The sequence below is a fragment of the Scardinius erythrophthalmus genome, assembly GCF_964197995.2.
Source record: "Scardinius erythrophthalmus genome assembly, chromosome: 17".
Classification (NCBI taxonomy): domain Eukaryota; kingdom Metazoa; phylum Chordata; class Actinopteri; order Cypriniformes; family Leuciscidae; genus Scardinius; species Scardinius erythrophthalmus.
In genome coordinates, this window is record NC_138237.1 from 31,680,173 (window position 1) to 31,706,861 (window position 26,689).

The 26,689-nt window shown below is 41.4% G+C and overlaps 1 protein-coding gene across 2 annotated transcripts in view; it reads left to right on the forward strand.

Moving 5' to 3' along the window:
• ammecr1 (AMMECR nuclear protein 1) overlaps positions 1 to 26,689 on the forward strand; it is an 80,306-nt gene that overhangs the window by 34,180 nt on the left and 19,437 nt on the right. For both annotated transcript variants that reach the window (XM_081390640.1, XM_081390641.1), the window contains exon 3: positions 15,526 to 15,640. In XM_081390640.1, the coding sequence (XP_081246766.1) occupies positions 15,526 to 15,640 (115 nt within the window). The remainder of the gene's footprint in view (positions 1 to 15,525; positions 15,641 to 26,689) is intronic.

Sequence of the window (26,689 nt, forward strand, 5' to 3'; positions counted from 1 at the left end):
TTTAACAAACAAAGCAATAGTTACACATGGTTAAAACATTGATACTCGCATTACTGTCGGATCCATTATAGTCGGCACTGCATCATCTTTTAGTCTCTGAAAAGCCTGTGTCAAAATGTTTCTCATTTAAAAATTGCACAAACAGACAAAGTGTCTTTACTGACGCAATCTGGAACTTTGTTAAAAATAGTTCAGCCATGCTTACTGACTTTAACAAACAATTATTGGCAGAGTCCGATACCAATATTTTTCACTTGCTCTCTTTTTTGAACTTTTGTCATTAAAATAGATGGTGTTTTGATCATGTTTTAAACCCGCAAAGTTCAAAGGAACCATGCATTAAGTTATACTAGCTAGTTTATTGCTGCATCATCAAATCATTTCTAATGAACATGGATTGGCTCTATTTAGCATTCAGCAGGCCTACATAAATACAAAAGAACAAAAATACATATGAAATAAACAGTGCTTAACAGTTTTCAGGTACAGATATAAAGTAAACAAATGTAAAATTACACTGCATATTCCTCACTGTATAAATAAAATACATATATTATCATTACATTGAGCTAAATTCTACTGTAAAACTAATATATTTCTGTCACAATTACAAGTTAAACTGAACTTTGATTTTGGCGGGTTACCATGAAGACCTTCTAGTTTGTGTTTATGATATGATGATAGATTTTCTCAAATGAATGGTAAAATGCTCACAAAGTGACTCTTGAAGTTCATGGATTCATGTCCTCGTATAGTGAGGCAGCAGAGGCTGAAAAACACAGTGAGCGTCACGTGTGTTTCAGTGTGTCAGGTGTGCTTCAGTGTGTGAGAGGTAAATGAAAACCGCATGTCTGTGCCATTCATTCACACAGAAACACAGAACATGCAGGATTCATATTTAAATGCTCTTTTTGTGGCTCAATATTCAGACTAGTCTATATCGCGACTTTATTTCATTGTACTGACCTACTTTTTATTTATTCATCAAAACGTTGACAAATTCATTAACATTCCGCATTTACAGTAAATTCCATTCCCTTTCGAAAGCGGTCACTTCAACATTGGGTTGCAACGCTGAGGGAACTCTTCCCTCATTCCTGAAACCTTATAGGATAATGCCAGTAAAATAACCGGCCAATTGTTGCAAATATGCAAATCACATGAAAATGTTGACGATCCCTCGGGCAGTATAAAATGCGGGGGAGCGACAATTGCGTCAGAATCTTATCCTTCATTCTGCCATCGTTGAAGACGAACACAAAATACTTCACCGCATCCGATGGCTTCCTTCTGTCGACTTTGCGTGGGCCCCATCGATGTCATGCCCCCCGTCGAGGAGACTGTGCAGACTGACCGCCCACCTTGCTGACAAGGCCTACACCTCCGTGGACAAGGTGGCTTCCGCACTGCACGCGATGGCGGTGCTGCGGAGACATGGGTTAGTGGTCAGATTTCTCGGGGGGAGAGGAGGTTAGATCCCCCACGCTCACCTTCGGTACTACCATGGGACCTAGCGCTGGTTCTGAAGGCCCTTTTGAGCCTTTGGCAACTATCGCTGTTAAGGAGTTTTCTCTCAAAACTGCTTTGCTTCTTGCACTTTCTTCGGCTAAGTGCATAGGAGATTTACTTGCGCTCTCGGTGGACTGCGATTGTATTTGCTTTGGACCCGATGACTGTAGTGTTACTCTCCGGCCTAGACTGGGTTATATGCTTACGTCTCTTTCTACTCCCTTTAAAGCGCAGGTGATTTCTATACCTGCCTTGTCTTCTAAGCCATCGATCTCGCATGACAGTGATGCTCAGAGCGTTGTTTGCCCTGTTTGGGCTTTGCGGGGATACATAGACCACTCGGCTGCCTTTCAACAATCGGACCAGCTCTTTGTGTGCTACGGTGGCTGTGCTAAGGGACGTGCAGTTTCTAAGCAGAGACGCTCACACTTGGATAGTGAACGCTATCGCTTTGGCTTATGCGAGCCAGTGACAGGAATGCCCTCTCAACATCAGAGCTCCTTTGACGAGGGCTATCGCCTCTTCATGGGCCTGGTCTAAGGGCACGTCCATATGTTTTATGGGATATATGTTTTGTGGCTTGTTGGTCTTTACAGAACATTTTCGGCAGGTTTTACAAGTTGGATTGTATTCAGTGCAGCCCGCTCGCTTGAGCTGATCTGATATTGGTGTACCTGAGCTTGCCATTGGTTTAGGTCCACCTACCAGCTGTAAGCACTCGTAGCGGCATCACTGTTTGTTGAATTGTGTGCTATTCTACTCCGTGATTGGTGGGCTGATCTTCGCTACTCATGCCGGAATTGTACACCGTTCCCGCAGCGTTGCTACGCAATGTCGAAGTGACCGCTTTTAAAAGGGAATGTCTCCGGTTACTGTTGTAACCTCGGTTCCCTGAGAGGCGGGAACGAGACCGTGTATGCCGTCGTGTTTGCCGCTCCATCAGCTGTGCAAGCGTTCAGTCTAGGTTCTGATACAATTGTCGCTCCCCCGCATTTTATACTGCCCGAGGGATTGTCAACATTTGCATGTGATTTGCATATTTGCAACAATTGGCCAGTTATTTTACTGGTTCAGGAAACATGCCTTTACATAGTTTCAGGAAATTTGGAGATGGGGAAGAGTTCCCTTAGCATTGCTATGCAATGGCTCGTTCCTGACTCTCAGGGAACCGAGGTTACAACAGTAACCAGAGACGTTTTTATGACTGGATTCCGTGATTCCGTCCGCGTTTTCCGCATTGCTGAAATCATAGGGTCCTATACATACCGTACATATTAATCTTTATGAAAGTTACAAAAGTTATTTAGTCGAGTAGTGAGCGATATAATTATTATTTTTTTGTCCTTTGTTGTTTGATTAACATTAAAACGCAGACAGCAGCACAGCAGGAATATTAGATTATGGATCAATCTTGGATTATGTAGCAGACATTAAACAGTTTAGTGCCTTTACGTAGTTAAATAATAAACCATTGTTGTAAATTGATAAAAAATCGGCCGATAAATATCGGTGGCTGATACATCAGTGCATCTCTACAAGGAAGGCAATGCAAAGACTGTTTTTTTCCACAACTTTGCACTGCAGAATGTCTTACAATCTTTTAAGGCATCTCTATATAATTTTTGTTGCTGGAGTAATCCGGTGTTGACATCTCTCTCTTTCTCATATTTACTACTACATGACACGTGTGAATTGGGCGGGGCTAAAGAGGCAATGTTGAAGTAGGCATTGATCTTCTGCAGAGGCGGATCTTCTGTCTTTCGTCACATTATGATGTCATACTTCAATGAGGAACTTTAGATTTCTGAAACTTGCAGGATATTTTTATTGTACAAAGACCTCATTTATGTCAAAAGATCAAGGAAAATTTGATTTCTCAATTCATGACCCCTTTAAATGAGCAGTCTGTAGTAGTAGTTCTTTGGTCTGTCCATATAATGTGCAAGTGGGATGGGCTAAAGAGGCAATGATGAAGAATTAAGGCTCCGATACACTCATGTCGAAGTTCTTTTTTGTTCTTCACTTAGGAGTAAATAGAAATTCAAAATGCATGACAGGGATCTTTCTTTTCCTTGTGTGTGTATATATATATATATATATATATATATATATATATATATATATATATATATATATATATTCATTCCCATTCCCTAGTGTGCTCTCAGTGTTGACTATTCATTTGTTTGTTCTACTGTCCCTTAAATACAGGTAAATGTTAGCAAATACAATGTACACAAAATTGTTTAAATGGAAACTTTTTTTAAACTTTTCAGTTCATAACACTACTGTTAATCGGCCAACCATGAAGATAATAACACCTATTATCTCCAAATACCCACACATTGGCTGATTAAACAACATGGGCCACATTTTGCAAAGGCATTATAAGCCTAAGTAGATTGAAGAGACCACATGTGCCAGGCTTACAATGCTTTTGGGAAACACAGCTCTGACCAGTATAATGTTATATCACTAGTAATGGTATAATCAGTGCACATACACAAACAATGGCCCCCTTTACACCTAGCATTACCATCTATATCATATCCAGATCTATATTTGTATTTAGATTGACCATGAATGTGGTCTAAATTGATCCAATCACAAACAAATGCATGGTAAATCCTACAGTACGTTAACTTCCTAATGCCTGGCTCACACTACAGGAGTTTAAGGCCGATTTATCCCTGATTTTCCCCTCCCGAAAATCGGAGAAAAAATCTTGTCGATGACCTCGATTGGTTCCGATGTTCGGCGCAGATTATCTGGAAATGTGAGGCATTCACAGATCGAATCTTGCACCTCCTGATCTGCTCTCACACAAATCGGGCTCTCCCCGATCACATCAAAAATGTTTGATATTTAGGATTTTAAATCGGGATGAGCAAGACTGTGGTTACGTCAGTACTGTCAAAATAGCCAATAAGAAACAAGTAGGGCTGTCATGGTGGAGGAATTTCCCTTGAGGTAATTTTGAGTGACTCAACAGCGCAATATAAATAAGTGTTACGCTGTGGTCAGCAGGCACGAAGACGAGTACATGTTCCGTAATGAAACCGAAACTAAATTCATGCATGTTAAAACGAACTGGAGTAAAATGAAGATACAATGTCAAAATAAGGGTCAGGTCCACATAATATAATAAACACAACATAAACCTGACAATGAGCTTGTTAGGCCATTGTTTTATAACAGTTAGTTCCTCGAATTTCACTTTTACAAGAGGCTTTCTGCTGACCAGTATTGGCATTGATCTCTGCGTATTCTAGACAGGCTGTCACTCAGTCCAGTTACATTGTTACGCCACTAGGTGGCGGGAAGGGACAGTCTTTAAGTGAGTCATTAAAGGGTAACTAAACCCCTGGTCAGAGCCTGACTCCACCCACTGCCAATATTTGAAAAATCCTGGGAAAGTGGGCAGAGCCCAGTGGAGATAGAGGGGACGAACAGAGGGCGGGACTGAGCGGGGGGGGGCGTGCACCTGAGACTCGCTTCAATAGCGCGCGCTCTCTGTAGGCGCAAATGAGTTGCCATGAGAACGACTGACATCTCTATCTTTTGTGTAAGTTTAGAGACGCACTCCAGAAAAAAAAGTTCACGGAGACGCAGAGGCAGAAAGCACACCCTGTTTATTTTCTTTATTTTACAAAAGCACAATGTTTTATTTTGATTGTAAGTGGAAAAGTAGACATTTAATTGTTTATTTTTTTCATATTTCTTAAGTCTATATGACAATAAATGACAGAGTATTTTAAGTCTATTTTGCTGCTATGTGAAAAAATCCAGTAAAACGCGCCTGTTCGTTTGTCGACCCAAGGATTAACTTTAACATAAATTGTGACTAAAAATATATGCTCACTCACATCAAGACGTCGCTGCAGTGATGGAGTCCATGCAGGAGGAGCAGCGTTTGGCACAGCGGCGCTTTACAGTTCGAGCAGTGCTGTTGCAACCAGCAACACTACACATACGTCCCATCCTAACCACTGTACTTAATACAGATAAAGCTAATGCTAAAAACTACCCTAATTTGAAGCTTTCCTAACTGATGCAATACTATGACACTAACTAACTATGCTTCTAACAATACTACACTAACTGCGAATTAACTTCATAGGCTACACAAAATAATCTAAATAACTATATAAATGCTATGCTAACTAGATGCTAATATAGGCTATCCTGATCATTTTCAATGCTCGCAATTCCAACTCCTGACTCGCTACAGTGGTTTTGACGAAACAAGATGTTTTTATACCAGGGGCTGCCAAGGGTGTGGGTGAGCTTGTACCAAGGGCGTGGTGAGCTGGAACCTGCTTACGTCAGGCAGTACCGCAACATCCGAAAATTCAATCGTTCAACCTGAAGAGGGCAGCACTCAGACGTTTTTATACCCTATATCAGGGGTCGGCAACCTTTTTGTCATAAAGTGCCATTTTTAAGTTTCCGAGTTCATCACTGTGCCTCAACACACATAGCCTACATACATACATACATACATTATATATATATATATATATATATATATATATATATATATATATATATATATATATATATATATATATATATATATATATATATATATATATATATATATATATATATATATATATACATACATACACACACACGCACACACACAGACACACACACACACACACACACAGACACACACACACACACACACACACACACTCATATAAATACACAAACATTGTACATTTTCATAATGGCTTAAACAGAAATAGTACAGAAATTTAAATATTTCTCTTGAAATTTGTTTTAGATTTAGATAGACAATTTAATAGTATTTATAACTCCTAACTAGAGATGCAGCGATTATAAATTTCTAGGTCGATTCCGATTTCCGATTTTTCATTGAGTTTGACCTGCCAATACCGATTTTAGCCGATTCCGACTTCATTTTTTCTAACCACTTTACAGCTCACACAAATATTTATTTTCTATATATATTTTTTACCCAAATCCTTTTACCCAAACTGAATAATAAAACAAGTTTAAATGGGTAAATTTTATATAAATATTTTTGAGTCTTCATTTTCTTTTCTGACATAACCTAATCTAGTTCTTGTTAAAACACACTAGACATGCACATTATGTGCATTTTGGGCACTTTTGTTTGAAATCATATTTATTTTGTCCATCAAAAGTGTGCTTTCACTTTAATTGAGCGTGAGCAACGCAGACAAAATAGACTCGCCGGCAAAACCCGCGCTTCACTGCTCACGCGACGCTCCTGTTGGGCGCTCACGCGCTGCTCCTGCTCCCGGTGTGAATGCACTCATTTATTAACATGCACGCCGAAAAAAATATGCGTGAAACGGACGTAATTCACGAGGTTTCCTACATGTGCGTTCCGTGTGCACGTGTGATGCTGATGTTACGCGATGTTAATCATGGGAGGGGAGCCCGAGTGCATTTGAACGGCATAAAATACATACACTTCTCTCGCATTTGCTTGTGTGCCAGCGATTAACCCTCCGCGTGCCAGTGTTGGCACGCGTGCCATAGGTTGCTGACCCCTGGCCTATATTGTAAAATTAAAACTTTATACCCAAATGTAAAAAAATTAATGATCAATCAAATCAATGAACAGCACTAATAAAGCCCCAGTCTTACAGATCATTAACTAAAAGATTTGTTTTAGGGTTTAGTTACCCTGTTCATTCAACGGAAATGTAAAAAAAAAAAGAGGATTCATTCAAAGATAGATATAATGAAACAAGCTGTTAATTATTTTAATATTTAATTTGAACTTTGAGCTCCACTTACAAGGCTCAGCTGAGCAGCAATGTGGCGCATGGGCAACGCTGAAGCGTCACTTCATGATCAATGGCATTGATTCATTGTATTGACCAGCGTTGACGCCATTCATTAGAAATATCCTTAAATGTTAAAAGGATGATTTTTGACAGATTTCGCTTTCCTTGGTCACGGCTACCTTTTCACGAATATGACTTGATATGAAGGACAGATATTGTGTTTAGCCTACATGCTTTTCCGCTTCCGATCTGCTGCGTGAGATCACGTGAGGCGCTTCCTCTGGCACGATAATCTTAACATTTTGTAGTGTGTGATGCGCTGTGATTTTCAAATCTTTTAGTGTGAACATGTTAAAGATTTGAGGGAAGGTGCTGCAACCACATTTTACAATCGGTTAGGATTTTAAAAGTCCTGTAGTGTGAGCCAGGCATAAATGTCTAAATTTTCCTGACAGTCTAAGATAAAAACTTTGACAATAGAACTGCATTGACTCTTATATACAGTAGTCAACATTTGAAGTGGATCAAGCTCAAAGTTCATCAAAGCTGTCCTAAGACAAGGACATTATTATTCAAAATTCATGTATAACTTTAATGAAAGGTTTTGATCCCCTTCAAATGTTGACTACAAAACTTCTTTTTTTGTGTTCATTTACTATTCATGTCTTTAAGCACGTCTTTTTAAGAAAATGTTCTTAGGCATGAATTAGGAGGCAGATATCTACATGGAGCCATTATAACAGCCATTGTCAAGTCACCTTTATTTATGTAGTGCTTTTTACAATACAGATTGTATCAAAGCAGCTTTACAGTGATAACATAAATAATACAAAAGTTTGTTTCTAGAAGAAAATTGCATCATCATCCACCTTAAGTAAGGCAGATCAGTAATATTGCTGAATATTAAATGTCCCCAACTAAGCAAGCCAAAAGCCAAGGCAATAGTGGCAAGGAACCAAAACTCCATCAAGGTGACAGAATGGAGAATTTTTTTGGGGGAAAAACCTTGGGAAAAACCAGGCTCCCAGGATAAGCATTGTCTGCATATCCTGTCTTTGGTGAAGGAGAGGGTGGACGATTTTTTAAGGCCCGAGCACCGATGGTGTGAGGACCCTCTTGGAATTGCTCTGTTTATTATTAATATTTGATGCTGCTTAGTTCTGGGCGATATGGGCAAAAAATTTTTATTATAATTATTTTCATATCAGTCGATAACGATAATTATCACAGTAAATGTCAATCTTTATCTTCTCAAAGTTTAAAGGCAGATTTTTGCTCCCAAAGCCCTATTCTGACAGGACTAGTTTTACATGGAGAGGTGGGGTAAAGTAATTATTACCAGAGCTTCTCAGTGATTTTAGTCCTGTTCAAATTGTCATTTCAGTAATCATTACGGACAATGTCAGTTACTAATGCCTATTACCAACATAATCCAATCTGAAGTTAATTAAAACATCGTTCGACCAGACATAACTGTTGCGAATAGGCCATTATTATTACAGACGTCCTGTCGTAAAATTACATTACTCCAACTACACTTGTAGTTAATTCCGTCCGATTAGGGCTTAAGTGACATTTGTAGAAACCAGACCATTAATTAATTAAACATGACAAACACTTCACATTTTTTAATTCTTTACACTTTTCCGCTAATTTTTCCTTAAAATAAATCTATTAATAGAAAAAATAATTTCTTTTCGTTTCTGCATGTGCTAACAGATATTGTTTCAAGTCATGAAATAGGTTTGTGTTGCCTGACTTTGTGTACCTTCAGCATAGTCTATAATTACACTTTTGAACCTTCCTTTACCCCTTAACTCACCCTTAAACCTACCCATATGTGAGTACATGGTAGTTAAAGACACCTAAAAATAAAGTGACTGATTTTTCTTTATTTGATATGATAGTGGCATCTAAAATTATTTTAAAATTATCATGGAAAGTATAAAACATCTTTAACTTAAACCTAACATTTTAGAACAATAATAATAAAAAAAAAAAAAAATTGACAATCTTAGCTTAAATTTATTATTTAGCTTAAATAATGTTTTTTATTTCATAGTGACATTCATTGCAGTTGCACCACCAGACTTCCTGGTTGCGCCATCCGACTTATGCAACTGATTTGACATTGAACAGGCTTCTATTTGAATGCCTGTATTATCTTTCGCCTATGGTAGCAAGTTCATACATAGAATAAAGAAGTTTATCATAAAGTAGCATTTCCTAGTTTTACATTGGTTGTACCGTCTGACATGGAAAGTGTACCAACCTACCCACATTTGTAAATAGTTATTTTTATCATTATATGAGAGAGATCTACAAACCTTTTCCTCTCTGCACAAGGATCAATTTGGGTTTCTGGATGCTGCATTATGTTTACTGTTATTACATTGTCAATTCAAATGACCCATGTTTGCAGTTGTGCCACGCTGATATTTGAGAATATACAAATTGCCGGACAAAGGTTTTTCAGTTATCTCAACAACTTTAAAACTACTGATATTTATAAAATTTGTTTATATGAAAGGTTTCAAACCTAAAATGATGCCACAGTATTTTATTTTTAATTTCTTCTTATAAAATACCATTTAAAATAGTTTTCTTAGTCTGTTCATTTGTGTGGTTGCGTCACCTCTCATTTTGGGAGTGTAAGATATCAAAACATAAAATATTTATTATTTGAATGTACTGAAAATGAATTCAAACAAAATAGGTTTTATAGAATAAAGTGATACATGTCATGAATTTTTCAAATTTACAACATAATTATTAAGAAGAATTACTGATTTTTTTTAAATGTACAACTTGGATGCTGGATAGTGATATGGATTCATTTTCATTGCCCAAATAGCTTACCCTACACACAATGGCGCTGGGAAGTTTGATTTCAAACTTTTAATTGAATTGATTTATTTTAACAAAAAATGAACCTGGAAAAATAAGGTGACACATTTGTTATTCATCAAACCTTAACCAACATGCCAAACAGATTTTCACTCTTTTTGGGAAATGTAGGGCTTATTCATAATGGTATTCTAAAAGAGGCTGGATTTATACCTTGGCATTTTTTGGTTTACTCTATTTTTATACACTTGCGATGTAGGCCGATGATGTGCAACCGGATTATTACAAATAATATCTTTTAAAGAACTCTGGCCTTCAGCTCTTATGTTCTATTCACAATAGGTTTGATATAATTACTATTGTGTGTGTATATAATATAATATTAGAGATGCACCGATTACAATTTTCTGGGCCGATTCCGATTTCCGATTTTTCATTAAGTTTGACCTGCCGATACCGATTTTTAGCCGATTCCGATTTAATTTTTTCTAACCACTTTACAGCACTCACAAATATTTATTTTATATCTTTTCTGTAATAGAACATTTAACAATTTGCATAGTACATATTTTTTTGAACAGATAAACGCTATAAAATAGAACTATATAAATTACTCTAGGTGGGGGTAATTCAAACATCTAAAGTGCAGTGTTATGGAAGAACAATTTCCTTTTCACATTCAATATCCAATAATTTTTTATAAATGTATTTAGCAAACTAAACGTCTGTATGAAAACAGGGAATGGCAATAAAATAATATATAAACAAAAAATAAATAGCCTTGCAGTATAAAGATATTTCTCAAAGCACTCACACACAGGCCTATTGCAATCACTTGTACAAACTGAATAATAAAACAAGTTTAAATGGGTACATTTTCTATAAATATTAGTCTTCGTTTTCTTTTATGACATAGCCTACTCCAGTTCTTGTTAAAACACGCAAATTCTGTGCATTTTGGGCGCTTTTTTGTGAAACCCTATTTAGGCTATTTTATCCATCAAAAGTGTGCTTTCCCTTTAATTGAGCGTGAGCAGTGCAGCAAATAGACTCGGCGCCGAAACACGCGCTTCACTGCTCGCGACGCTCCTGCTTGACGCTCACGCGCTGCTCCCGCTCCCGTTGTGAAAGCACTCATCGATTAACATGCACGCTGAAAAAAAATACGCGCTTGCGGTCTGAACGGACGTAATTCACGAGGTTTCCTACATGTGTGTTCCGTGTGCACGTGTGATTCTGATGTTCCGCGATGTTAATAATCATGCGGTGCCTGAGTGCATATGACCGGCATAAAATCGGCATTTGTCAGACTGACCGGCCGGTCGCCGGTTACGGCCGATCACGTGAAAATCGGCCAATTCCGGTCACCAGCCGATCAATCGGTGCATCTCTATATAATATAATATAATATAATATAATATAATATAATATAATATACACTCACCTAAAGGATTATTAGGAACACCTGTTCAATTTCTCATTAATGCAATTATCTAATCAACCAATCACATGGCAGTTGCTTCAATGCATTTAGGGGTGTGGTCCTGGTCAAGACAATCTCCTGAACTCCAAACTGAATGTCAGAATGGGAAAGAAAGGTGATTTAAGCAATTTTTAGCGTGGCATGGTTGTTGGTGCCAGACGGGCCAGTCTGAGTATTTCACAATCTGCTCAGTTACTGGGATTTTCACGCACAACCATTTCTAGGGTTTACAAAGAATGGTGTGAAAAGGAAAAAAACATCTAGTATGCGGCAGTCCTGTGGGCGAAAATGCCTTGTTGATGCTAGAGGTCAGAGGAGAATGGGCCGACTGATTCAAGCTGATAGAAGAGCAACTTTGACTGAAATAACCACTCGTTACAACCGAGGTATGCAGCAAAGCATTTGTGAAGCCACAACACGCACAACCTTGAGGCGGGTGGGCTGCAACAGCAGAAGACCCCACCGGGTACCACTCATCTCCACTACAAATAAGAAAAAGAGGCTACAATTTGCACAAGCTCACCAAAATTGGACAGTTGAAGACTGGAAAAATGTTGCCTGCTCTGATGAGTCTCGATTTCTGTTGAGACATTCAGATGGTAGAGTCAGAATTTGGCGTAAACAGAATGAGAACATGGATCCATCATGCCTTGTTACCACTGTGCAGGCTGGTGGTGGTGGTGTAATGGTGTGGGGGATGTTTTCTTGGCACACTTTAGGCCCCTTAGTGCCAATTGGGCATCGTTTAAATACCACGGCCTACCTGAGCATTGTTCCTGACCATGTCCATCCCTTTATGACCACCATGTACCCATCCTCTGATGGCTACTTCCAGCAGGATAATGCACCATGTCACAAAGCTCGAATCATTTCAAATTGGTTTCTTGAACATGACAATGAGTTCACTGTACTAAAATGGCCCCCACAGTCACCAGATCTCAACCCAATAGAGCATCTTTGGGATGTGGTGGAACGGGAGCTTTGTGCCCTGGATGTTCATCCCACAAATCTCCATCAACTGCAAGATGCTATCCTATCAATATGGGCCAACATTTCTAAAGAATGCTTTCAGCACCTTGTTGAATCAATGCCACGTAGAATTAAGGCAGTTCTGAAGGCGAAAGGGATGGGCATTCGATTAAATTTTCTTAGTCGATCGTCGGGAGAATTAACGATCGACTATCGATTAATCATTAATATTTTTATATTGAAATTCATTATTTCTTCAACTTTTTATAAATTAAAAATGCAATGAAAATACAAAAATACAGTTTGTTTGTCCTCGATGAGATCTTTATTACAAGAAGATCAACTTGTGGAAGTGAAACTGCATGTTCGGTAACGTTAGACTTGAAGATGCCCTGCGGTGCTCTAAAACAGCGGAACAGCGAGCCGGCGCTCTTAAACAGAGACCCATGGCCACTTCATCCGTTTTCTATGATCGGATAGCTATCCGATCGTGAAAAGACCAAATGTAAATGCCCTCCGAAACGCATTCGAGGCGGATTTAAACCCGATCGCTCAAACCACTTCAGGAGGAGATCTGAGACGCATTCCAGACGAAACTGGACAAGAGTAAATGCATCTGGTTGTTGAAACTACATATGTAAATTTGACTTATCCCAAAAATGCTAAGAAATAAACATGTGAGAGCGTTTTATAGGCCCTTAGCTATATGTCATGTTATAGCCAGATATGACGGCGTTACTGGAACACGCATCACCAAAGATGAGCATCTATTCAAGCCAACGTGCAAACTATCACAAATCAAAGTGAAAGTCATTCATCAAAACACAATCATCTTCATTAAAAGTAAAGAACCGAAATGATCTTACCAGGGCTGTTGCCGCAATATTGTTGCAGTCTTTGATTTAGAAATTTTCGCTGATGATCAATAAAATGCAGCTCATATTAGTTGCTTTCGGACGTGCAACAATTTAAATATGTAGCGCGGGAATTCAAGATCGGATTTATATCCGTTTTGCAAAAACACATTTATATGACCGGGTGTAAATGGAATCGGTTTGATAAATCAGATAGCTATCCGATCTGAGAAAACGCATGAAGTTCCCATAGAACTTCTGCACCAGTCCACTGATTTCTGTTGAGAAAGATAAGCATGTTGACATGATCTGGGATCAGATGCGACCGCAACCTGGTGAGAGCCAGTCAGCCGCTGAAAACACCCGCTCTGAGGGGACTGACGTTGCCGGGATGCACAGGTACCTCCGCGCTAAAATTAATTCCATTGCTTAATGACTCACACTACGCAACGCAACCTGCATTAGATTAATCGATAACAAATAAACGTGATCGACGAAATTCTTAACGATCGATTATCGATCGTCGATTAATTATGCCCATCCCTAGGTCAAACACAGTATTAGTATGGTGTTCCTAATAATCCTTTAGGTGTGTGTGTGTATATATATATATATATATATATATATATATATATATATATATATATATATATATATATATATATATATATATATATATATATATATAATATATATATTATATATATTATATATATATATATATATATATATATATATATATATATATATATATATTATATAAAACCAGTAAGTGATAAAGGCTGTTTTAAATATCTGGCTCCATAGCAATAGTCCTAGCGTTATAAACACAATTTTTTTACCGCTGCTGTCTTTCTTGTAATAGCATTATTGATTCTAAACTCCAACTCCAGATGCGTTCAGACGCGATGTGGTGAATAAAGCCATTTTTGTCGTATTAAGAGAGATCTGTCACTATTTGCCACATTTGTGATTTGGACTGTTTGGAATTAAAAACTAACATAGACATAAGATAAAACTTTCAGTGGTATTCTTTCACACACACACACACACACACACACACACACACACACACACACACACACACACACACACACACACACACACACAAATGTAATGCAAACTGAAGCTAACGTATGTTGTGTGTTTGAACGAGAAGCGCCTTGTCGTGTTGGCCATGTTTAAAATTTCAACACATTGTTTTCTATGATTGTACGCACACTGGTGGCTCCACTTGGCCTCTGTCCACGACGCCCAGCTACAATTCAGGAGGCTGTTTAAAATCCAGAGCGCCATTAACATTGTTTTCTTTTAAATTACATTATTTTTGTTCCAAAACATCATTGTACATACTGGTTTTACCTTGTGCTGCAAGATACATTTAGTTTTACATTCATAATTTTGCAGCTTGAATAAAGTCTAAACATACAGGAAGAAATATATAATACATTTAGTTCTTTCTAATCTTTCTGTGCCATATTTTTTCGTACACTAACCTCAGTGCGAAAGCATTATGTAACTTTTGCCTTTCGTGATTACATTCACTGTCGTGTGCTGCCACCTACTGGAGGAACCAGGTACATAGTACAGTACAATACATATCGTACAGTACATATGTAATCTTAATTTCATGATGTCTGTAAAACATAACAATATTGTTGACCACAAACTGACAACAGAGTGTGAGTATCTGGTGTGCGATACTAGACGCGACTCTGCGCTTCTCGTCCGGTGTGCGACCACCTTTAGATGCTGACATGGCATAAAACGGGTTCCCAATCCTGTTCCTGGAGATCTATCTTCCTGCAAAGTTCAGCTCCAACCCTGATCAAACACAGCTGAACCAGCTAATTTAGATCTTCAGGAGCACTTGATAATTAGTCAGGTGTGTTGGATCTTAACTCTAGGTAGGTAGATCTCCAGGAACAGGATTGGGCACCCCTGGCATAAAGCAAACAAATAAATAAAAATGAAATCTAAAATGTTACCTTAATGCAAATTATACTATTGGGGTTGTCATACTGCTCCCATGACGTGCTTTGTCTTAAATCTCATCTTCATGTCCCCTTCACAGTGCCCTTAAAGACAGTCGCTTTCCCCCCATGACGAGGGACGAGCTGCAGCGCCTCTTCTGCTCAGTGTCTCTGCTCACCAACTTTGAGGATGTTGGGGATTATTTAGACTGGGAGGTAAGAGCACAGAATCAATTACTACCAGTTATTAATACATGCGTGCTGTGTATATCATTTATTCACAAAATTAACTAAAACAAAAACTTTGTTCACTTAAGGTTTTTTGCTGCACACAAAAATGTAAAATAAATGACACTACTGAAATGAAATTTCAGGCCTAATACCTTTAACTGATAATTCACAGCTAGTTATGACTAAAACCCAATAACCAACGATTATACTTTACTTTGACAGTAACACTTAACCCTTTAAAACGAAGCTACTATTTAATAACGTAAAAACTTCTCCGTTTAAACAGTGTGATTGTATTACAAATGGTTCAAAGAGTAATAAATGATATTAAAATAAATTGTCTATCTATCTCTCTCTCTCTCTCTCTATATATATATATATAGAGATATATATATATATAGAGAGAGAGAGAGAGAGAGAGAGAGAGAGAGAGAGAGACAATTTATTTTAATATAATTTATTACTCTTTGAACCATTTGTAATACAATCACACTGTTTAAACTGAGAAGTTTTTACGTATATGTATATGGTTATAGAGTAGTGCAGGGATGACATCAGAGCCAGAAAGACTAATTAGCCAGTGGTTCCTTTAAGATTTTCCTATGGGTTTTTGCTTTTTATAATGTGTTTTTTTTTTTTTTTTTTTTTCAGGCCTGAAAAAATCAGGCCTGTGGTATTCATAACTTCACAATACTAGAGTTCTACTAGGGCTGGACGATATGGCCAAAAAATCATATCTCTGTATTTTTTGGTTAAATGGCGATATACGATATATCTCAGTACTTTCTACGTTTTTCTATTTGGATAAAGAAAACCTGTATTTATTTAAAAAAAATATATTTCCCTTACGAGAACGTTCTCTCGTACTGCGTTGCAAACGCTATGGGAAAACTCCTTTTCTCGAGAATATTGAAGCCTTTATTTTAAAACGCATTTGCTACAGCACAGGCGAGAGCATCAGACCCACGTGAGTGAGCTGATAGGCTGTGCTGTGGGCAACTGCACGAACCAATGGCGGATAGACAGAAGCGCGCAAGCCAATCAGGGCGCTTGGCGCTCTGTCACTGTCAAGCGCGCGAAACTACACGTGACCATAACATATAAATACAGATAGAATCCGCCATTTGACAGATTTAATCTCCTTCAGCTCGACTCACCTCGTCGCTGATTTTCTCCGGTCGTAAGAAGCCCTCGTCGTGGAAAAGCCGTCCAGCGGAACAGCTTCGCATCCCGGCATCTCGCCAGCTGAGCGTTTCCCTGTGGCATCCGACGAAAAATTATATCCTTTTCATTGCATATTTATCTAAAAGAGCAAACCGCTGTTTTCACAGCGCGGCATAATGCCTCTCTCCATCTGTGAGAGCTGCGGGGTCTCCCTGCATGCATCCGACGGACACACCCAGTGTGCGGCCTGCCTCGGCCCTGAGCACGCCGAGGCAGCGCTCATGAAAGGCGGCTGCCAATTCTGCGACGGGATGCCTGTCTCCGTTCTCCGTTCAAGGCTGTCTTCGACGGTGACCGATTCCGCCCACCTTCCGTCTTCGGCGCCCCACGAGCCCCGTAGGAAGAAGCGGCGCGATCAGAGGCGTCCTGAGCGCGGTGAGTTTAGCGAGTGCACGCCGGGCCTTTCTCCTCGTGCCTCGCCCACGCCTTCTTCGCCTGTCCTGTTCTCTCGGAGCGAGCAGCGCCCCTCGTCTGAAGCGGCTGGACTCGTCTCTTTCGGCGCATCTCCGGATGACGTCGATGACGCACTTTCTATGGCGGCATCTGAGAGCGAGGATTGGTCGGGCTCCGCGGACCCCGCCCCCCCCCTCTCAGCTAGAGTTTTCTGATACTCGAGCGAGCATTGACGCCGAACTTCTCCGTGTCATGTCTCGCGCTGTTGACGAGTTGGGACTCGATTGGCTTTCTCCAGCTGAGCCCGCCAGAAGCCGCCTCGATGAATGGTACCTGCCGGGGCGCCAGCAGGCCCCTCGTCAGCGCGCCGCTCCATTTATGCCTGAGGTTCACGAAGAGCTCACAAAATGCTGGCGCGCGCCCTTTTCAGCGCGAACGCGCTCATCTGCCTCTTCTACGCTCTCCACTGTTGACGGCGCTGAAGAGAAAGGATATGTGTCTCTCCCCCCACTGGAGGAAGCGGTCGCTGCACACTTATGCCCCCCCACTGCAGGTAGTTGGAGGTCTAAGACGGTGCACCCTTCTAAGCCGTGCAGAACTACTTCGGCCATTGCCAGCCGCGCATACGCTGCCGCCGGTCAAGCCGCCTCTGCACTTCACGCCATGGCGACGCTTCAAGCCTTCCAGGCCAAACTTCTCCGTTCCATGGATGAGTCAGGCCCGGACCCAGACACATTTAAAGACCTCAGGAGTGCCACGGATCTGGCACTGAGGGCCACGAAGACCACCGCTCAAGCCCTGGGCCGCAATATGGCCAGCCTAGTGGTAATGGAGCGCCACCTCTGGCTAAACTTAACCGAGATCAGGGACGCGGATAAATCTGCCTTCCTCGACTCGCCCGTCACAGCCTCAGGTCTCTTCGGCCCATCTGTCAGCGGCTTCGCCGATCGCTTCACTGAAGCTCAGAAGGCTTCCAGCGCCATGAGACACTTTCTACCAAAGCGCTCCAGCTCAGTCCAACGGCGCCCCAAGAGCACGCCGCGACCTGAGAAAGTGGTGTCCCAGGTCCCCCAGCCCCGCCCAGCGGCTGAGACCAGTAAGCACATGAAGCCAGCGAAACGGTTCCCGTTCCCTAAGCGCCAGGGCCCGCGGCCGAAGCTGACGCTCGATCACGAGCCCAAGAAACCGTCCTAACCGGCACAAAGAGGGGTCACTGTCCCGCTGCGGCCGGACCAGCCCCAAAAATCGCTCGACTACTGCTCACGGCTCCCTCTTCAGTTCAGGCGGCTGCAGCAGTTCTAAATGCAGTTCATGGGCCCGTCACATGTCACGCACCCCTGCAAACAAACGCTGTTTTAACAGCGACCCACACAAAGCACAAATCGAGCATAATTTCTCACATGCATACATGTCAGTCCGAGCCCCCCACTCTGGGTGTTCCAGATATGATAATGCCTCTAGCTCTGCGGGCTCTAGCTTGGCAAGCTATCCCCGGAGTTTCAGTATGGGTGATGAACATCATAAAGCATGGTTACTCGCTTCAGTTCGCCCGCAGACCACCGCGTTTTCGCGCGGTTATACAAACCACGGTAAGGGGCACATTGAGTCATGTCCTCCGCACCGAAGTGTTAAGTCTGCTGGCGAAAGGGGCCATCGAGAAGATCCCCCCTTCTCTGAGCGAGTCAGGTTTTTACAGCCGATACTTTCTTGTTCCAAAGAAAGACGGCGGCCTGAGACCCATTTTAGATCTCAGACATCAGAACAAGGCTCTCATGTCACGGCCGTTCAGAATGCTCACGACCACAGGGCTCCAGACTGCGACCAAATGGTCGCATTTTGCGACCAAAATTTGAGAGTGTGCGACTAAATTTTACATCCAGTCGCACATGTGCGACCAGTAAATTTCATCTCGTTCATAGTGGGCGACAACCGACGTCGCGTCTGCGATGCTTTGTTTACGACATCACGACAATTAATTTTTTAACGGTCCTCCATGAAGGGTTCCGAGTGAATGAGTGTGTGTGTGTGTGTGTGCGCGCGAGTGAATGAGTGTGTGTGTGTGTGTGCGCCCGCGCGCAAGTGAGTGAGTGAGTGAGCGAGCGAGCGAGAGAGAGAGAGTGAGAGAGTGTGTGCGTGCGTGTGTACATGTGCGAGTGAATATGTGTGTGAGACGGCTCGAGATGACTGGTCGTAAAGCAATGTGTTCTTGTCCAGGACATGACAAGATTTTTAGGAGTCGAGACTCGAAATCGTGTAATCTGATACATTGACTATAGTAACAGACAAAAAAATTGCGTATTCTGAACCAGACATAACTATAACTATGGTATACTGTGGTTATGAAAGTAGCCTACACATCTTTTTACAGCACTTCAAAACTATATCCTATTAAAATATATATATTTTTTTATGTGTCGACCAAAACATTTTTGTTCATCCTTTAAAGATTGTCTCTATTTATAAAACTGAAAGTTTCAAGAAGTAGGAAAACTCACACTTTTTTTAAAAAAAGAAGACTAAATTACCATTGTAAACAGCTGCTGAGGGTGCTTATTGGCTATTTTCACTCCCTAATATCTATTTTGTCACTCATTTTGCTTTTGAAATAATATTAAGACATTATGAAGGATAATAATTAAATTTAACTTTATCTATACACCTCAAATTTAGCTCAGTGCTTTGTCATCCCACAGTGCTACCAAATACTTTCTGTAGAACTTAGAGCCGCGGCCCTCAGATGTTAGTCTGGAGCCCTGTGATCTTAAAATAAAACTGCACCATAATTTCTGTACGCTTAATCTATTTATTATCAAAGCATTTGTCTGTAATAGTTATTTAGGGGGAAAATGTGAAGGTGTGCCCCTAAATTTTCTGCTTGCGCTCCTAAAATTTTAAGTCAGGGGCTACAGCGCTCCTAATAAAAAAAGTTAGTCTGGAGCCCTGGACCAGACATATCCTGACGCAGATTCGCCCAGGCGACTGGTTTTTCTCAGTAGATCTGAAAGACGCTTACTTTCACATTCAAGTGAACCCCCACCACAGGCCATTCTTGAGATTCGCCTTCGAGGGGCAGACATACCAGTACACAGTTCTTCCATTTGGACTGGCACTAGCGCCTTGTACATTCACGAAGTGCATGGATGCAGCTCTCTCCCCCCTGAGACAGCGGGGAATGCGCATCCTAAACTACCTCGACGACTGGCTCATACTGACCCAGTCAGAGGCGGAGTCACATACTCACAAAGCCTGGCTCCTCAGCCATCTAGAATGTCTAGGGCTCAGGGTCAATGTTGCAAAGAGTGTTCTGTTGCCCAGCCAACGTATCACGTTCCTGGGAACAGTTCTCGACTCCGTACTTATGAGAGCATGGCCCACACCGGCCCGTGCTCTAACGATTCAGCAGCTCACGGCATCGTTCATAGAGGGCTCTCTTGTACCCCTCAGAACGTTTCAGAGGATCCTTGGCCTGATGGCCTCTGCATCATCAGTACTCCAACTAGGCCTACTGCGTATGCGTCCTCTTCAGCTGTGGCTGGCTCCTCTGGTGCCACCCCACGCCTGGCATTCAGGCCACTTGATTATCAAGGTGGACCAGCGCTGTGTTCAAGCCCTGGCCCCTTGGAAAAACGCCAGCTGGTACCAGCAGGGCGTAAGCATGGGGGTAGTTTCAGAGAGGAGGATGATTTCAACAGACGCCTCCAACTCCGGTTGGGGAGCTCTGTACGAGGGCAGGCCTGCCTCCGGCCTCTGGTCGAGCTCGGAGAAACGCCTACACATAAACTGCCTCGAAATGAGAGCAGTTTTTCTAGCCCTAAAAACATTCCTCCCATACCTGGCGGGACACCACGTGTTGGTACGGACGGACAACATGTCGGTGGTCTCTTACATAAATCGCCAGGGCGGCCTCAGGTCCCGCAACCTGTTTGCCATAGCCTCACAGCTCTTGCTATGGGCTCACACCAATCTGCGCTCGCTCAGGGCAGCTCACGTGCCAGGCACGTTGAATACAGGAGCAGACATGCTCTCTCGGGGCAGAGTTCCCCCAGAGGAATGGTCTCTCCACCCTCAGACAGTTCTCCTACTCTGGGAGGTCTTCGGGAAGGCAGAAGTAGATCTTTTCGCCTCAGAAGACAACTGTCAATGCCCAATCTTTTTCTCAAAGAGCAGGGATGCGTTGGCCCACGACTGGCCCAACCTTCCTCTCTATGCGTTCCCCCCGGTCTCGATGCTCCCTCAGGTCATCGAACGGATCAGGAACACGAAAAGCGCAGTGCTATTAGTAGCTCCTCTCTGGCGGACCCAGGTTTGGTTCCCAGAGTTGATGCAGCTGTCTGTAGCAGACCCGTGGCCAATCCCAGTGAGGCGCGACCTCCTGACTCAGGCCAACAGGACAATCTGGCATCCCCGTCCCGACTTATGGGCCCTACATGTATGGCCACTCAACGGGTACCCCAGAACCTCCCAGAGGGCGTCCTGAATACTATAAAGGAAGCTAGAGCTCCGTCTACCAGACGCCTCTATCTCAGTAAATGGTCAGTGTTTTCCAGCTGGTGTTTAGCTCGAGACCTCGACCCATACACTTGTGAAGTACCAAGAGTACTGTCTTTTCTACAGGAGATGTTGGACGCGGGTCGCTCCCCCTCCACTCTCAAAGTGTACGTGGCAGCCATTGCTGCTTTTCACGTATTGGAAGCCGGGGCCTCCTTAGGAAAAAGCGACCTTATAGTTCGCTTCCTCAGGGGCGCCAGGAGGCTTAACCCGCCTCGGCCACCGTCTGTTCCGGCCTGGGACCTCTCCTTGGTCCTGCGGGCTCTTAAGGGACCTCCCTTTGAACCACTTCAGTCAGCTGATCCTAAGTCTCTCTCTCTGAAAACCGCCCTGCTTCTAGCACTGGCGTCAGTAAAGAGAATAGGGGATTTACAGGCGCTGTCTACCAGCGCTTCCTGTCTGGAGTTTGGTCCTAATGACTCCAAGGTCATTCTTAGGCCAAGACATGGATATGTTCCTAAGGTGCTCTCAACTCCGTTCAGAGCCCAGGTTATTTCTCTGTCAGCTCTCCCCTCCTCCGAGGAGGATAGCGATTCTCTCATGCTTTGCCCAGTCAGAGCTTTGAGAATTTATCTGGAGCGTTCAGCCTCTTTCAGACAGTCTGAACAGCTCTTTGTGTGTTTCGGGGGCCGATCCAAGGGCCTCCCGGTCACTAAAACCACACTGTCCAGATGGATAGTTGACGCCATTGCCCTGGCTTACACCTCACTGGGCCTCTCTTGTCCCATAGGTGTTAGAGCTCATTCCACGAGAGGTGTTGCCTCTTCGTGGGCTTGGTCAAGTGGTATTCCCATTGAAGACATTTGTGCCGCGGCCGGCTGGTCCGCTCCGTCCACATTTGTGAGATTCTATAAGCTGGATGTCCCTGCTCTGCAGACATGCGTTCTTTCTGTCTAGACTCTGGCTCTGTGGATCCAGACTAGTTTTGAACCATGGTCACTTGGGTATTCCCATCTATAGCATATGTGCGGCGGCCGGATATCCGCTCCGTCCACATTGTTGAATTATAGCTTTAATGCCCTTGCTTGTAGCTACAGTTCTTCTGTCTAGACACTGGCTCTGTGACCCAGTCTAGTTGATATTGAACACACGGTTTTCACTTTGTGGGCTAAGTGACTGGCTCTGGCCAGATCCGATGAATTATAACTTTAATGTCCCTGCTTTGCAGTTACAGTCTTTTCAGTCTAGACTCTGGCTCTGCTGACCCAGACTAGTTTGATATTAAACACACGGCTATCACCTTGTGGGTTAAATGACTGGCTCTGGCCAGTCTTTATTACGGATAATTGATGGGCCCGATGTTCGGTCTCTTTTTATCCTGGCTATTCTGTACTTCCCGGAACTCTGGTGAGTCAGAGCGGCCAAAAGATTAATAGCACGGCGTTTTAAATGGAAACGTTCCCATAGCGTTTGCAACGCAGTACGAGAGAACGTTCTCGTAAGGGAACGTACTGGTTACTTTCGTAACCTCGGTTCCCTTAGAGATAAGGGAACGAGTACTGCGTTGCCTTGCCGTGCTATTTTTCTTATGGCAGGTTTGTCGCTTCAGTCGATTATACCTGTCAAATGGCGGATTCTATCTGTATTTATATGTTATGGTCACGTGTAGTTTCGCGCGCTTGACAGTGACAGAGCGCCAAGCGCCCTGATTGGCTCGCGCGCTTCTGTCTATCCGCCATTGGTTCGTGCAGTTGCCCACAGCACAGCCTATCAGCTCACTCACGTGGGTCTGATGCTCTCGCCTGTGCTGTAGCAAATGCGTTTTAAAATAAAGGCTTCAATATTCTCGAGAAAAGGAGTTTTCCCATAGCGGTTGCAACGCAGTACTCGTTCCCTTATCTCTAAGGGAACCGAGGTTACGAAAGTAACCAGTACGATTTCACATCCTACCCAATGATATCCTACAAACAATGTCGATATTGAAGGATATGGAAACAAATATAGTGAATTTAATGTAGGCTATGCAATATATGATGTGCAAAAAAGTGGTTAAAATCACATTACATTCTAACATTGTAACATTACAATCAAAAAAATTAAATAATGCTTTTTTTTTAAATTGACTAAAGGCTAAAATAACAAAAGCACAAACTAATTACATTAGCCTGCATTTGTTTACCCCATTATAATGGTCACTTTCATAAAAATATACTTATAGGTTTAAAATTCCACATATGGCATATTTATTGTCTCCAGGAACAAATATTTTAGCAATATGTATATTTTAGTCAATTATTGTGCTACTATTCTATTGTGGTTCGTCTGTTTGGTGCGCAGCGGCGCTCATTCACAGAAGCTTGAATTTTAGCGAAGACAGTTTGCCTCTCCTGACAGTGAAATGGACATATTTGTTTGACTTTCTAACATTTACAGATAGACAATATACCTGTGAAATGTAAGTTAAGCACTGAAGAAAGCACCACATATCAAACACATTAAACAGAGTAAGTATTTATCTGTCAGTCAGCAACAGATCTGTCAGAGCATCTGGCAGGGCAAGCTGCTTTAAACTTATTAACTATATCTTACCAGTTATTTTGAAGCCCTTAATATAACATGTTTAGGATAAATTGTACTATGTACTTTCACTGCAGCAGCTCACACTGCATCCTCTGCTTTTTTTCAGATGTGCTCGTATCAAACTACTGTATCCATATAAACGGTATTGCTTCATTCCATATCGTTTCTAAAAAATATATCGATATATCGTACAAACTCGATATATCGCCCATCCCTACGTTCTACAGCTAAAACTGTACACACTCACACCCCATACCATCTTATCTAGTTACTTATTATAAACGTATGTTTGCAAAAATAAATATAACTGCTTCTAAATAATTTTTGGGGATTATTTTAATGGCTATGTGCAGTTTGTTGTAGGAAAAAAAAATCAAAGTATCGTCAAAGTCAAGTTATGTTTACCACTGGTTTTATTTTACCCATAAATTGGAAAAACTCCATAGGAAAATCTTGAAGGAACCACTGGCGAATTTGTCTTCTGGGTTCTGACATCATCTCTACACCAGAACACAGCAGAAGCTTTAAATAATAACGTAAAAAAAACGTCCTCTGTAGCCTGCATCAATAGCTGTGCCAATAGCACAGGATTTTTGTGATTTATTTATGTAGAATTCAGCACAGATACTTCTAAAGAAACCAACCTCAGTTTACCATCAGTGTATCAGTTTATCATTAATTGAGTGTTGTGAAACAAAGAAAAAAAGGTGTCATAATATTGTAGCCATACTGTATGTGTATGCAATACTCTAGAGTCTGTTTACCTTTACAGATCTGCAAGAACACAATACAAACAACATATGCTAAAGAGCATTAGAATTAGAAAAAACTGATTTTTTTTTTAATTACGGCTTAAGTATTTTGGGCGATTAAATTAAAGGTTTAGGGAAAACTTTTTAATTTTTTTTTATGCACTTATTTTACAATGCCAGAAATTAGATCAAATTGAAGTTATATTTCCAGCCCATGCACAATTATACAAAAATAACTGATTTGAATGTAAAAGAGTCATATCCTCTGTGTTTGAGTGCAATGATTGAATAGCATTATACTGTAGATAAAAATGGGTGGTAATATAATGCAAAAATAAGCTAAATAACATTAAAAATAAAATTGAATCAGATTATTCCTCTGACAGTAACTTGAGTTTTGTGCTGCTTGTTAATCTCGTGACTGGCAACACGGGCAGCGCTGACAATCTCGTCTCGATAATGTTACACGATAAAATAAAAGATGACATACATTTTAGGGTAGGATGTAAGTCTAAATGACCAGTTTTACATATTGACGTTTATTGTTAAGTTCAACTTAATTATTTAATTTTCTTCTTAAAACTGGTGTCCGTCCATTGACGATAATGCAGGTGGAAATTCATTTACGCTACTAATCAGAGGTGGATTTGACAACACGTGGACCGTGATAAAGGCTTATTATGTTGGGTTAGACCCTACTTTGCAGTAGGAGCTACTTTAGTCCGTTTAGTCCTTTAGGCATTCATATATCTAAAATCATTCCTAGTTCCTGCGGTGCGAACATACCAAAAAGCGGGTACATCTGCCAACAGTCATAGGAACTATGAAAATGTTCCTCCGGTGCAAAAGCCACTATTTTTGAGCCCTGCATTTCAATATAGAACATCAATTCTCTCTACGTGGAATGTGTGAAGCCTGGTTTATACTCGCTGCGTCTGTATGAGCGCAAAGGTATATACGATTATATTGTCATATTGGTCAACCTTACATTTAATGTGTATGAATATAATGACATGGCACAGAGGCAGATTTTTGCTGCAGTGCTCATCATTCATACTACTACTACTACTACTACTACTACTACTACTACTACTACTACTACTACCACCAAATTGTTTGTCGGTGGAATCTTATTGCGTCTGGTTAGGACACGGCGTTAGTCTTTTATTTTAGTGTTGACTTAAAGAACCGTTTGAGATCCTTAGTAAAGACTGGTATAAAGTCCACCTTTGGTTAGTCTTTTCAAGCTAGTATTTCACTGAGAGTGTGCTGCAGCTCTCTGTGGAGCTCACAACAAGTTTTGACAAATGGTCCAGCCACTGCAGCTTGTTGAAGTGCAGCTTACAAATTGCATGATCAGAGAGCGAATCTGGGCTGTGCAGAATTAGTGCAGAATTAGTGCAGAACTAGCACAGAATTCACTTTAGAATGAACCAGTATGCCACCAACTTAGCCTGACATACTGTGGAATCTTAATGATTCGGGCCATGCAAACAATACGTGACCTTAGACGAAAAGTCCTGGGTAAGAACTGACGACATTGTCGTGTATTGTGCATGTGTCTTTTCTGTAATGTTAGCAGTGTTGTGTGATTGAT